This window comes from Micropterus salmoides, unplaced genomic scaffold (genome assembly GCF_014851395.1).
Source record: "Micropterus salmoides isolate LMB-PRFRI ecotype aquatic unplaced genomic scaffold, ASM1485139v1 Ms_hic_scaffold_15, whole genome shotgun sequence".
In the NCBI taxonomy this organism is placed as follows: domain Eukaryota; kingdom Metazoa; phylum Chordata; class Actinopteri; order Centrarchiformes; family Centrarchidae; genus Micropterus; species Micropterus salmoides.
The window spans coordinates 18,969,485-18,980,177 of record NW_024040596.1 but is presented as its reverse complement, the minus strand read 5'-3'; the positions used below and the strand labels follow the sequence as shown (position 1 = coordinate 18,980,177).

The 10,693-nt window shown below is 38.0% G+C and overlaps 3 protein-coding genes across 4 annotated transcripts; 2 read left to right on the top strand and 1 right to left on the bottom strand.

Moving 5' to 3' along the window:
* The first annotated feature begins 152 nt into the window (after positions 1-152).
* Positions 153-3,279, top strand: txndc9 (thioredoxin domain containing 9). The gene is made up of 5 exons (XM_038720852.1): positions 153-255; positions 1,225-1,431; positions 2,000-2,118; positions 2,245-2,499; positions 2,627-3,279. The coding sequence occupies exons 2-5, from the start codon at positions 1,258-1,260 to the stop codon at positions 2,745-2,747; spliced, it is 669 nt and encodes a 222-aa protein (XP_038576780.1). The 5' UTR covers positions 153-255; positions 1,225-1,257; the 3' UTR covers positions 2,748-3,279.
* mrpl30 (mitochondrial ribosomal protein L30) lies at positions 3,093-6,495 on the bottom strand. The gene is made up of 5 exons (XM_038720853.1): positions 6,217-6,495; positions 5,461-5,547; positions 4,863-5,009; positions 4,337-4,410; positions 3,093-4,161 (listed from the first exon to the last, which is right to left on the bottom strand). The coding sequence occupies exons 1-5, from the start codon at positions 6,256-6,258 to the stop codon at positions 4,029-4,031; spliced, it is 483 nt and encodes a 160-aa protein (XP_038576781.1). The 5' UTR covers positions 6,259-6,495; the 3' UTR covers positions 3,093-4,028.
* A 178-nt stretch (positions 6,496-6,673) lies between these two features.
* On the top strand, positions 6,674-9,796 carry mitd1 (MIT, microtubule interacting and transport, domain containing 1). 2 transcript variants are annotated; one of them, XM_038720851.1, is made up of 7 exons: positions 6,674-7,012; positions 7,102-7,203; positions 7,768-7,904; positions 8,754-8,840; positions 8,953-9,065; positions 9,254-9,314; positions 9,426-9,796. In XM_038720851.1, the coding sequence occupies exons 1-7, from the start codon at positions 6,868-6,870 to the stop codon at positions 9,519-9,521; spliced, it is 741 nt and encodes a 246-aa protein (XP_038576779.1). In that variant the 5' UTR covers positions 6,674-6,867; the 3' UTR covers positions 9,522-9,796. The 2 variants fall into 2 exon arrangements, with proteins under 2 accessions (XP_038576779.1, XP_038576778.1); XM_038720850.1 differs by having other exon boundaries at positions 9,245-9,314.
* Positions 9,797-10,693: the final 897 nt, after the last annotated feature.

Sequence of the window (10,693 nt, the reverse complement as noted above, 5' to 3'; positions counted from 1 at the left end):
AAAACATCTTTGTTCTTTTTGTTTTCAATGTGTGCCATCATTTAGTTTGAGATTTGAGCTCTGAATATCAAAAAAAGGAAAACGACCTAAAAGGATTATTTGCTTTTAAAAATAAAAAACGGAATAATTGTTTTATTTTCTGTTTGTTTGACGTCAAACATTTGTCTGACGTTACATCCGTAGCATCTATGCGCAGCAATCATTTGTATTTCGCGCACGAAGAGAAGTGTTTGTGATCATCTGTTACTCCATCAGGTAACCCAATAATTTAACGGCAGTGGTGTTATGGATTAGCATGTTTTAATTGGTGGTTACTATTAGCATCTCACTTGTTGATATATTATTATTCCTTGTCTGTGTTAACATTACTTTTAACGGCTAACGTTATGAGGCACGCAGGGCTAATGTTAGCTAGCCTAGCAGGCGAACACAAGCTCCAGCTAGCATTGTCTAGATTTTCCTTGATTACTTAGAAAAGTAAGTACATGGCTAACTGATCCATGTCTCGATTAACTGGCGTGGATTCATTATTTGCACAGAAGCGATAAGGGAAATGTCGAACAAACAGACAACCATGACCAAGTGTGCTAACGCAGCTAGGCTAACGCTAGCTGACAACCTGCGGAAACAAGGTGTGCCCAGTTGTTACCATGGCTTTGTCTCTAATGGTACTTAAAACACGCTGCTCAGTCTGACAGCTTTCGGGGCAACGTTTTAATCAGTGACTTGCCAGTAACGTCAGGCCCTTACGTACATACTTGGATGCTGCGTAACGTTAGTTGGTTATGTTGCTGCGTACGTTGTGTTGGGGCAATTTGCAACAATGCAGTGGTTACAAAAACAGTGAGTTGCCAGATTATTAGGTGCACCCAGCTGAGTAAAATTGTATGTGTACCTGTATGATGGTTAATGTTCAGTTTTTGTTGAAACTGTCTTTGTAATATTGTTTATAATATTATGTTCACCCCATTTGTAATCAGTGAGGGTAAGTTAGACCTAACATTACAAACATATCAAAACATATCAACATCATCAGAAACTTCAGCCTCCAAAATGACTAATAAAACAAAAACAACAAAAAACATTTTGATGTAACTGTTCAATTGTGCCATGTTCATGCACTTACAAAAAGGATATAGCTTAACTGGTGGCTTATTTTTAACTGGTGTGTTATCCAGTGTCATGTCTCAGCTTACATTGTCTTCTTGTTCTTTACCTCCCCAGATTCAGAGTGTGTGTCACCCACAGCAAACGACCATGGCGAATCAATCAATTGATATCATAACGAAGGTTTTGGAGCAGTCAGCCAAGCTGGTGGAGGAGAAGGTTGATGCACAGTTGAGCAAACTGAGTGAAATGGATGAAGATGATTTGGAAAGACTAAAGGAGAAAAGATTAGAGGCACTAAAGAAAGCCCAGAAACAGAAACAGGTATGTGGGATGTTTTCTTGTAACTGTTTATGTATCTCAAAGCTGGCTATGGGGACTGATAATAATAGTTGCATTTCTTGGAGGTGTTTTTTTATTATGTGAGAACCTGGTTTTGAATTATGTTACTTTATGTGAGTAGTCAGGGATTTCTGGAATATTGTGGAGCAGATTGTTGGATATCAAATCAGAAAAGATCACAGGTCTGTTTTTTTTTCCACAGAGCAATATATTTAGATTCTGGGTTTATGAGCTGTTTTATTTACAGAGCCCTTCTGATTCAGTATTTTTATCCTTTTAGGGAAAAAAGGTTATAGAAAACCTGTTTTGTAATGGAAATTTTAGGAAAAGTAATCCAAGGACCGATTTAAAGAATAAATCATGCTCTGGAGTTGGACTGTATGTCAGGCGTCAAAGTATTTATTAATTTTTTTCATGGGGAAAATGTTTTGACATTGTTCACATCCCAAATCAGCCAACAAAATAGACTGCATGTTCTATGTATGCTCGAATGTAAAAGCCAGTTTTTAAGCAAGTTTTCTGGAACTCAACCTAATTCTCTGTTTCTAAGGAGTGGTTGTCTAAAGGCCATGGAGAGTACAGAGAAGTACCAAGTGAGAAAGACTTTTTTGGCGAGGTCAAGGAAAGCAAAAATGTTGTCTGCCACTTCTACAAAAATTCCACAATAAGGTGAGTTTGTTTATTTATGTCATGAAGACCATTTTTTACTAATGCATCAAATCTACACTGTAGCCTATGCATAGCCTTGAACCCTTTGCCGTAGCCTCACGTGCCCCTTCTTTCCTCTACATATAGATGTAAGATCCTCGACAAACACTTGGCCATCTTGGCAAAGAAGCATGTTGAGACCAAATTCATCAAACTGAATGTGGAAAAAGCCCCATTTCTGACAGAGAGGCTGCGGATCAAGGTTATTCCTACGCTGGCCCTGCTATTAGACGGAAAAACAAAGGACTATGTGGTTGGATTCACCGACCTGGGAAACACAGACGAGTTCACTACAGAGATGCTTGAATGGCGTCTAGGCTGTGCAGAAGTTATTAACTACAGGTGAGACATACAGTAGCCTCCCTCCTTCACCTTTTAGGCTTCATAGCTGCACAATCACAGTAATGTTCTGATTGAAAACAAAATGTTATCTGATTTTAACACCGCACTTTCCCCTCTCCTGTTCTAGTGGTAACCTGATGGAGCCTCCTACAATGACACAGAGGTCAGGCACAAAGTTCACAAAGGTGGAGAAGAAAACCATCAGAGGGCAAGCTTACGACTCAGATTCTGATTCAGGAGATGACTGAAAAGTCAAGTCTTCTCATTTGGGGCTACCTCACTTAAAGTCTAGCAGACAGCCCACTTTCATTTTTCTACATCCCTTCTCTATTACTTACATATTCATTACCAGTTTGCATATTTTAATTTAAAAATCAAATTATTTTGCAAAGGCAGTTAGAATTATAGCATCAGCCTTATTTAATGAATTGTCTGCCATGTTTTGTGTTTGAATTTAAAATACTTCCAAGAACAAGGAAACATTACATTTGAAATTGTAGAGGATACAGTATGTGTCACTGAGCCAGTTGTTGATTTTGTCCCTTTTATTGGATAAAACCTTGAAGATTTGTCTTGAATTACAGGCGCACTCATTAAGGTAGTTCTGTTTATTTCTTGTTTCCTTGTAACTGTGTGTGTCTAATGTTAGACAGAAACCATGATGCATGAAGTGCCAAGATCATCCTTTTGCATCAGAATACATTTTTACATGACATTTCCTTATAGCAAGACATTGACTTAACTAATGCAGACTTAATAAAAAGTATACTTGTGCTCCTATGATTTTGTATAGTTTTTATGTAAAGTTGGAGGATCAACTGATGTTGCAAGTTTTAGTTGCTATTACGGGTGAAAACAATCCTTCAATTCCTATAATGCAACACAATATTTTTTTTTGTCAGATCCTTTCTCCTTAGAAAAGGCTCCTGTGTAAAATGTTGGTTTGAACATGCATCACATACATTCGGGATTGCTTAGTAATACATAAATAACAATATTAAAGGCCCTGCACACCCACACAGATCCAAATCAATACCAGACTGAAACTGATATTTGGCCGTTCACCTCCTTCTCCCACAGTGCAATGCATTTTATTTCAAAATTTCTTTATGGCCAACTGTTGCCGAATTATCACAGAGAACAGATTACATTTTTTCATTTGTCAGCAGACGGCTGTATTTATAAAATTGGCATTTATTGGTGGGTGGACAAAATAAACTAACTTGACAATTTTACTGAGTAAACCCAGAGCCCAGATGTTTTTTACAAAATGATTCAGATAAACTGGTACTACTGATATTTCTGCTTCATGAGCGGGCCCTTAGGTTGCAAAGTTTGATGACGACAATTCTCACATTCCTCTGGAGTCTTAAGTCTATTAAGTAAAACACACTGCGTCAGGCTAAAGTGAAGCCTGGTAAATGCCACAGCAGTTTCTCAGTGTAGTGGAATCAGAACAGGAAGCTAAGGAGCACTGCATTTCCCATAATATTTATGAACAATTATGAATTAATATAACAAAGATTATACTAAGATTCGATAGCCTTCGGGTCTACAGGTTGGAGGAGGTGACGAACAATCAACTCTCCTTTGCTGTTAATGTAGGTGTCAGCCATGTCCTGTTCAGCAGGAAGTCCGTAGGGAGTCCTCAGCGGCTGGATCCTGAATGTACCAGGAAAGAGCAGGAACTTAAGACATTTCATGTTCTAAAAAACATAAATCCTCTTTTGTGACTCAGGTTGCAAATCTACCTCCGTTCTGCTTTAATGATTTGCAGAGACTTGGACGACCATAATTTATGCAGACATGCTAACCCCATTTTGTAAATTAATCTTACCTCACAAGGTGCTTGACAAATTTCAGTTGGCTATTGACTGCAGGTGTATTTTTGTGAATTACAGGTACATGTGCCTAAAAACAAGAGAAAGAGAGGACAGAGTCAGTGCATAAAAATCCAAGACTGAGCAAGTCCAATTTTTGTCTCTAGAAAATGCAATAAAAAAACAAACATTCTTTGTGCCTCTATAGTGGACAGATGCTATATCTGCTTGAGGGGGTACAATAACAGCTAACAATTGTATAATGCTCATCTATCATAATGAAAGCTTTTTCTTCAGCCTTCAAGGCAGGGTTAAGGAACACTGTAAAATACTTATTACAGGTGCTAATGTATGTTTATGTTCTAGTCATGAAACTGAACATGAACTATTTATGCATAGGTAGTCCTCTAATCTCAGTGCTGTACACTTTCCAAACCTCTTTATGTTCTCCAAAACATTTTCTTTATTTTTTCCTCTCTCACCACCTTAACTGTTTTCAGTTAACAGTATTACACAAAGGCAGCCTCATTTGTTAAGCCTTACCTTGTCAAGCCCAAGGTGTTTCACCATCTCTTTCTCCCAGTACGGCCTTCGCATCACACTTTTGACTCGTGTCACTATATGCAGTTTATGTGGTTGGTCTGGGTCACCCCCATATTTCTCATGTTCTTTTGATCTCTCAGCAAAAAGCTGTGAAGGACAAAAACAGAGCCTTTTTAACAGTGCCAACAGTAATGTAATTAATCATTTAGAAGTGCAGAACAAAGGAGCCTCATTATTACCATGGCTGAATTCATCTGTTAGGAGGCCCTGTGGTAAAGATTAAATGTTGGGCACCTGATGACCCCCCCCCCACACACACACACACACACACCTCCTGTCCTCTGTGCACTGTTAATAGACACTGCTGGAATCCTACCCTACCTAATTGAGAATATGAACTATGTGAGCACAAAAATTACTAAGGTATCAAAATTAGATAAGGCCCCTCTACAAGACAGGGTCTAAAGTTTATATAAAAAAGGACCCAAGTTCATTGACATAGCACTTCAGTAATGCAGATAAGCAACTTTGCAATTTATGAAATTACGTGCAACTAACTGACCTATATAAAAACTGGGGCTTTTGCCTGGACTCTTACCTCTTTTGGGATTCTTGCTTTGGTAAATTTGCTGCGTGCAGACACAAACCACGAGCAAGGTGATAAAAGTGTAGCTTCTGTCAGGATCTGTAGACATACACAAACAGTGACCAGACAAAGTTAAAATCAATGCATGTTAATTATAGAAAGGGTTAAAAGGCAGAACAGTGTCCTGCAGGGATGGCTCATCTCAGATTTCATCATAATGTTTAAACTGTGGTGGCTATCACTTTAATTTCCCTTTATTCCACCATTGTGGGAAATGTCTTAAGTCTTAATTAATTTCCCTGGGCAGCTTTTGTTTTAATTTAGGGCATGGTTTTGCAACAAAGTGATATAAAGTAGTTTAATTTAGCCAGGTACATTTAGCTGGTTTATCACAAAAAACACATTCCGTTCAGGTTATTATCTTTTTCAGCATACAGAAGACTAGTGTCCTCTATTACCAATTTAATGACGTTAGAGAATGGCACTACTTATCACTGATTCATTGTTGTGCAAGTCAGATTCCTAGTCGGGTTTGAACTTTCATCATAGCAGAAATTTAACAAGTAGTCAAAACTATCAAAGAGTGGTTACATAAACCTTTGCCAGAGACAGGCCGTTCACACCACCAGGTGTTTGTGATTAATGTTTAAAATAAATTATAATGTCTAATAATTAACAAGGGAAGTGTTATGAAGTCTGGTTTTATTTCTTAATGCACGTTTTGTTTTGTCAGAATGAAACATGAAAAATGCTGAAAGATATTCTTACCTTGACTGATAAAGAGCTCAAACCGCGACAAACACCTGACATGATTTTTGTTCGGTTGGGTTTCCAGCAGCTCCTCTTCAGTTATAAAAAAAACTAGTCACGCACGCCAAGGTTACAGCCCTGCCACCCGCAAAATAAGCGCGTGGATCAAACGAAACTAACCGTTATGAAAAAAACTCACAAATGTAAATATACTCATATCAAACTGACAAAATACACGTACAACATTAATTCAAGAGCTGAAAAACAACAGCAAACGGGCTGTCACGTTAGTATCATGACAGTTTTGTCTCCTCCATGTATGCTTCCACCGGAAGGGTTGAGAAGTTACATTGAAACTGCGCCGACATGACAAACGTCCATTAAACAAGGTTCCTATAGTGAACTTTAACTTTTAAAAAATCCAACGTAAGAATACACTATTTAAATGTAATAAAGTTTCAGTAGAATATAGGTGCTTTAGGGGTTATTTTTCTTAAAATTGTACCCATATGCGCACCGTGGACCATTATTCCATCACTAAGTTTTTCCCGGAAGTATTTTTGTGGCGCACTTGTGTAGCTTCTTTCTGTGACTTTCCTGACAGCAGATAAGCATGAATACTCTGTTGGTTTTCTAGAAGCTCTAAAAAGACGAAGGCTAGACACCACAATGACACAGAACCACGTGTCAGGGATGGAGACGTCCGCCATCTCCGTCCTGAAGCGGGCAGTGGAGCTGGACCACAGCGGCCGTCTGCAGGAGTCCCTTGTCTGCTACCAGGAGGGCATCCAGCTGCTTATAGACGTGTTGAAAGGTCTCCATCTCCCTCTTTCAGACATATACACAGCAGAGGGAGCACGATGTAGACTAAACAAATTCTTGTTTCCTGTCTCCTGCCAGCAGCTGTGAAAGATGACTCAAAGAGAGGGCACTACAGGGATAAGATAAAGGGCTACATGGACAGAGCAGAGCAAATCAAAGCTCATGTGAGCCAGATGAAAGAAGGTAACTATAACACAACCACTAAAGGCTGATTAACAAACCAAGTAAAGTGGGCAACGGCCCCAGCCAAGACGGATTAACCTGCTGTGGAGGAAGAGTTGTAGTAATTTGGTTTAACAGACATTTATTTACATTTGACACCGGGCCCATGTGCAAGCAAGTAATAATGTAGGATTTGCGTGTAATAATGTAGGATCTGCCTCAAGATCCCACAAACCAGCTGATGATGTGCTGTAAGTGTGCTTATCCCCCCCAAAAATCTAATTAACCATATTGGCCCACAAACTAATTGACTCTCACAGCACAGTTAAAATCCAAAAAATGGTAAGGGCATTTTATCCAACCTTTACTATTTCAGTTGATGTTATGCAAGTTACATGGTGCATATCTTTAAACAAATTTGTGTTAAATCAAATTATTACAAATGAAGTGGCATATAGTAAACCTGGAGCAGCAACGGAGTCCAGGGTAGAAATGCTGAGGGTTAATGTTATTGTCACAAGCTGCTGTCTGTGCCACCTGTAACTTCTGTTTCTTCTCTCATTCTGTGTTCACCTTTCCTGTCAGATGGGAAATACCATGAGCAGATTAAAATAGTGGAGGATGCTACTGGTTACAGCTACGAGGCTCTGTTCAAGCCATACATCAGCAGTTTACTCACAGAGGTCTGGGTAGAAGACCCATACATACGGCACACCCATCAAGTAAGTCTTTTAATCAGTGTTTTATTGTGTACGTTTTTTTCCCTGTTTATTTAAATTGGATTGGATATTTTATCATTTTTAGTTACTTCATTAATACACAGCTGGATTAACAACTTGGCAAAGCAGGAATCTGCCCCAAAAGCCCCAGTTTCACTGTGGGGCAACTGATAATGTGATTAATTGTAATTTGTTTGGGTAAATGGGAATATGCACTACTAAAGTACAATATCAACTGTCATGACAAGGTGGGTCGTGCTTTATTTCCATATCCTGAGGTCTTAGTGGTGTCTGATATATTATTATGACCATCATTATTTGAGCTGATATGCTGCTTGAATATTTAATTTATGTTTAATCAGGTTACAAAAGGGATGTCTTCAAACTGATATCTTTGTCTGACAACATTTAAAATGCCAAAAGTATCAAATGAAATCCTTGAATTGCATTCCTCATATTTGAATAGCTGGAACCAGCAAGCATTTGGTGTTTGTAATGATTAATCGATCATCAGAATTTTGACATTAATCATTAATAATCTGTGGCATGAATAATGCCTAATTATAATGTGTTAATAATAAAACAGTTGTTTTAATTAATTACAAGATATTTATAGCTTTTTAGGAGTTTATTTTAAAGTAAACTTGGAGGGAAAGTTGGTTATCCTGCATTCCACAACACACTAAACACAATTGCCTTAATTTTTTATTTTATTTTTATTTTTACAATCCACAAAGCACTCTTTACCTTTTCTGTTGATGTTTATAGCTTAGCACAAAAGTTAACATAAAACTGTACAGAACTCACTCTAACATGCCAAACAATCCCCTTCCCCCCTTCTCTCCACTACAGTTGTACAACTTCCTGCGGTTCTGTGAGATGCTGCTAAAAGCGTCCTGCAAGGTGAAAACCATCCATCTCCTCACTACACAGGATGAAGTAGGTTATTTAACTAATGTGACTACACACAGTAGTGAATGCACAGCAGCCATAGCAGTGTCTTCTGTTCAGTTTGTGCTGTTGTTTCACCGCCACTTGTCCTGTCACACAGTCGGATAATCGCCAACAGAGCAGCGCTTTGGCCGAGCTGAAGGAGAGTCTCAGTGCTCAGGGAGTGACTCTGGATCTGCAGTTCTCCTCCACTATACATGACAGGGAGATCAGGTACAGCTGCAAGTCACGCATTAAAGATATCAGAACAGTATACTGTACAACCTAAAAAAATGGCGGTATCTTTTTTTAAGTACTTCTTGCTGCAGTACAAAGTATTTACTTTCACATTAGCACTCCGATTTTTGATGTGATTGCGGCTTTGTTTTATGTCAATAATCCAAAATAAATAGTGTTTTTAGGTTTGACAATGGATGGATCATCAAGATCGGAAGAGGGCTGGATTACTTCAAGAGACCTAAGGTGCGACTTCATACTAATTAATATTCATAACTTTCTATTTCTGCAAGCATCAGAAAGACTGGACATCTGAGTCAACACGTTGAGTAAGAGGAGTTTCGTTTTATCTTCCAGGGACGATTCTCTATTGGATACTGTGACTATGACCTCAGGCAGTGCCAGGAGACCAACGTAGACATTTTTCACACTAAACACACAAAAACACTATGATATTCATGAAGCTTAAATTCCTTACATTCCTAATTCAGGTGACTTCATATACTTACCTGCCCTCAAAACTCACTGCTGTGGTGTTGGATTTGCCTTAACATGTGCTCTGCCTTATAACAGTGGTGTAACTGAGCATTTTTATCAGAGGTATTACAGTATGCTTTTTGTCACACTGATAATGTCTTTAAACCAACTGTATGATTCTGTGCTATATATTCTATATCATCGGGTTTTGGACATTCTTAAGTCTTGTGTGCAGTTTATGCAAAAAAAAGTGTTTTTCATCTTCCTTTTCTTTCTTTTTTTATTACCTTTTTTTTTTTTTACTTTTCTTCTACAAATTGGTGGTTTATGATTGTTAAGAGGGAAGAGGCTTTATATAGTACAGTATCACATTTGGTGGAAGATGGAAATTAAACATTTTAAAATTATATTAAAAGTGGTTTTATAATATTATCAGACGTCTCTGTGTTTTCTAATTCGGTTTTAACCATGTTTCAAGCTTATCCAGCTACTCAATATTCAGTGTCTCACATTTAAAATATACAATTCAAAATAAATTCATACATGTAATTAGTTTAATAACCATAAGCCTGTCTGAATTTGCTGTCTTGGTATGCAAAGGTACCATACAGACTGCAGCTGATTATTAAGTTAAAATAGCTTATTTAGTTTGTGGTATACTATATTATATATACTATCCATAGTATACCACATATATTTCAAGACAAGCTCAACTCTAATCCCATTCACTCGCCGAGCTTTTGATCACATCATATGGTCTTCATCTGCAGATCGAGTTGGCTCATGGAACAGAGGATGTTCACACTATTCTGAGCCCTATTGGACTTCTCGTCAATGTTGGTTTTATAAGCTTCACTAATTTCCAAGGTCAAAAATGAACTTTATCTTTTAGTTTATTCCATGCAGTTTGCAGATTTGAATATCAGCTTGAAATGTTCACAGTCTGATTTTTACGCCAACTCCACAAAACATTTATGCAGCAGCAGCTTTATCAGGTAGGCCTAATATAAAAAGATGTTTTTTCTCTCCTTCGCACAGATTAGTCTCTGTTGCTGCTGGCTCTAGGCACACTGTTAAGGGTTACAAAATTGGCAATCTAGCAGTTTGAAAGGTGTAGTTTATATTTACAAATAACATAAATTGATTCC

Bases quoted from the DNA above. Each gene is read 5' to 3' on its own strand.
- mrpl30 (XM_038720853.1), bottom strand. From the start codon at position 6,258: ATGTCAGGTGTTTGTCGCGGTTTGAGCTCTTTATCAGTCAAG. The intron at 5,548-6,216 runs GTAAGAATATCT...GTATGTCTACAG, and splicing joins TGAGCTCTTTATCAGTCAAG to ATCCTGACAGAAGCTACACT. The intron at 4,162-4,336 runs GTAAGATTAATT...TGGTACATTCAG, and splicing joins TTTGTCAAGCACCTTGTGAG to GATCCAGCCGCTGAGGACTC.
- mitd1 (XM_038720850.1), top strand. From the start codon at position 6,868: ATGACACAGAACCACGTGTCAGGGATGGAGACGTCCGCCATCTCCGTC. The intron at 7,013-7,101 runs GTCTCCATCTCC...TCCTGCCAGCAG, and splicing joins GCTTATAGACGTGTTGAAAG to CTGTGAAAGATGACTCAAAG. The intron at 7,204-7,767 runs GTAACTATAACA...CTTTCCTGTCAG, and splicing joins TGTGAGCCAGATGAAAGAAG to ATGGGAAATACCATGAGCAG.
- txndc9 (XM_038720852.1), top strand. From the start codon at position 1,258: ATGGCGAATCAATCAATTGATATCATAACGAAGGTTTTGGAGCAGTCA. The intron at 1,432-1,999 runs GTATGTGGGATG...TCTGTTTCTAAG, and splicing joins AAGCCCAGAAACAGAAACAG to GAGTGGTTGTCTAAAGGCCA. The intron at 2,119-2,244 runs GTGAGTTTGTTT...CTCTACATATAG, and splicing joins TACAAAAATTCCACAATAAG to ATGTAAGATCCTCGACAAAC.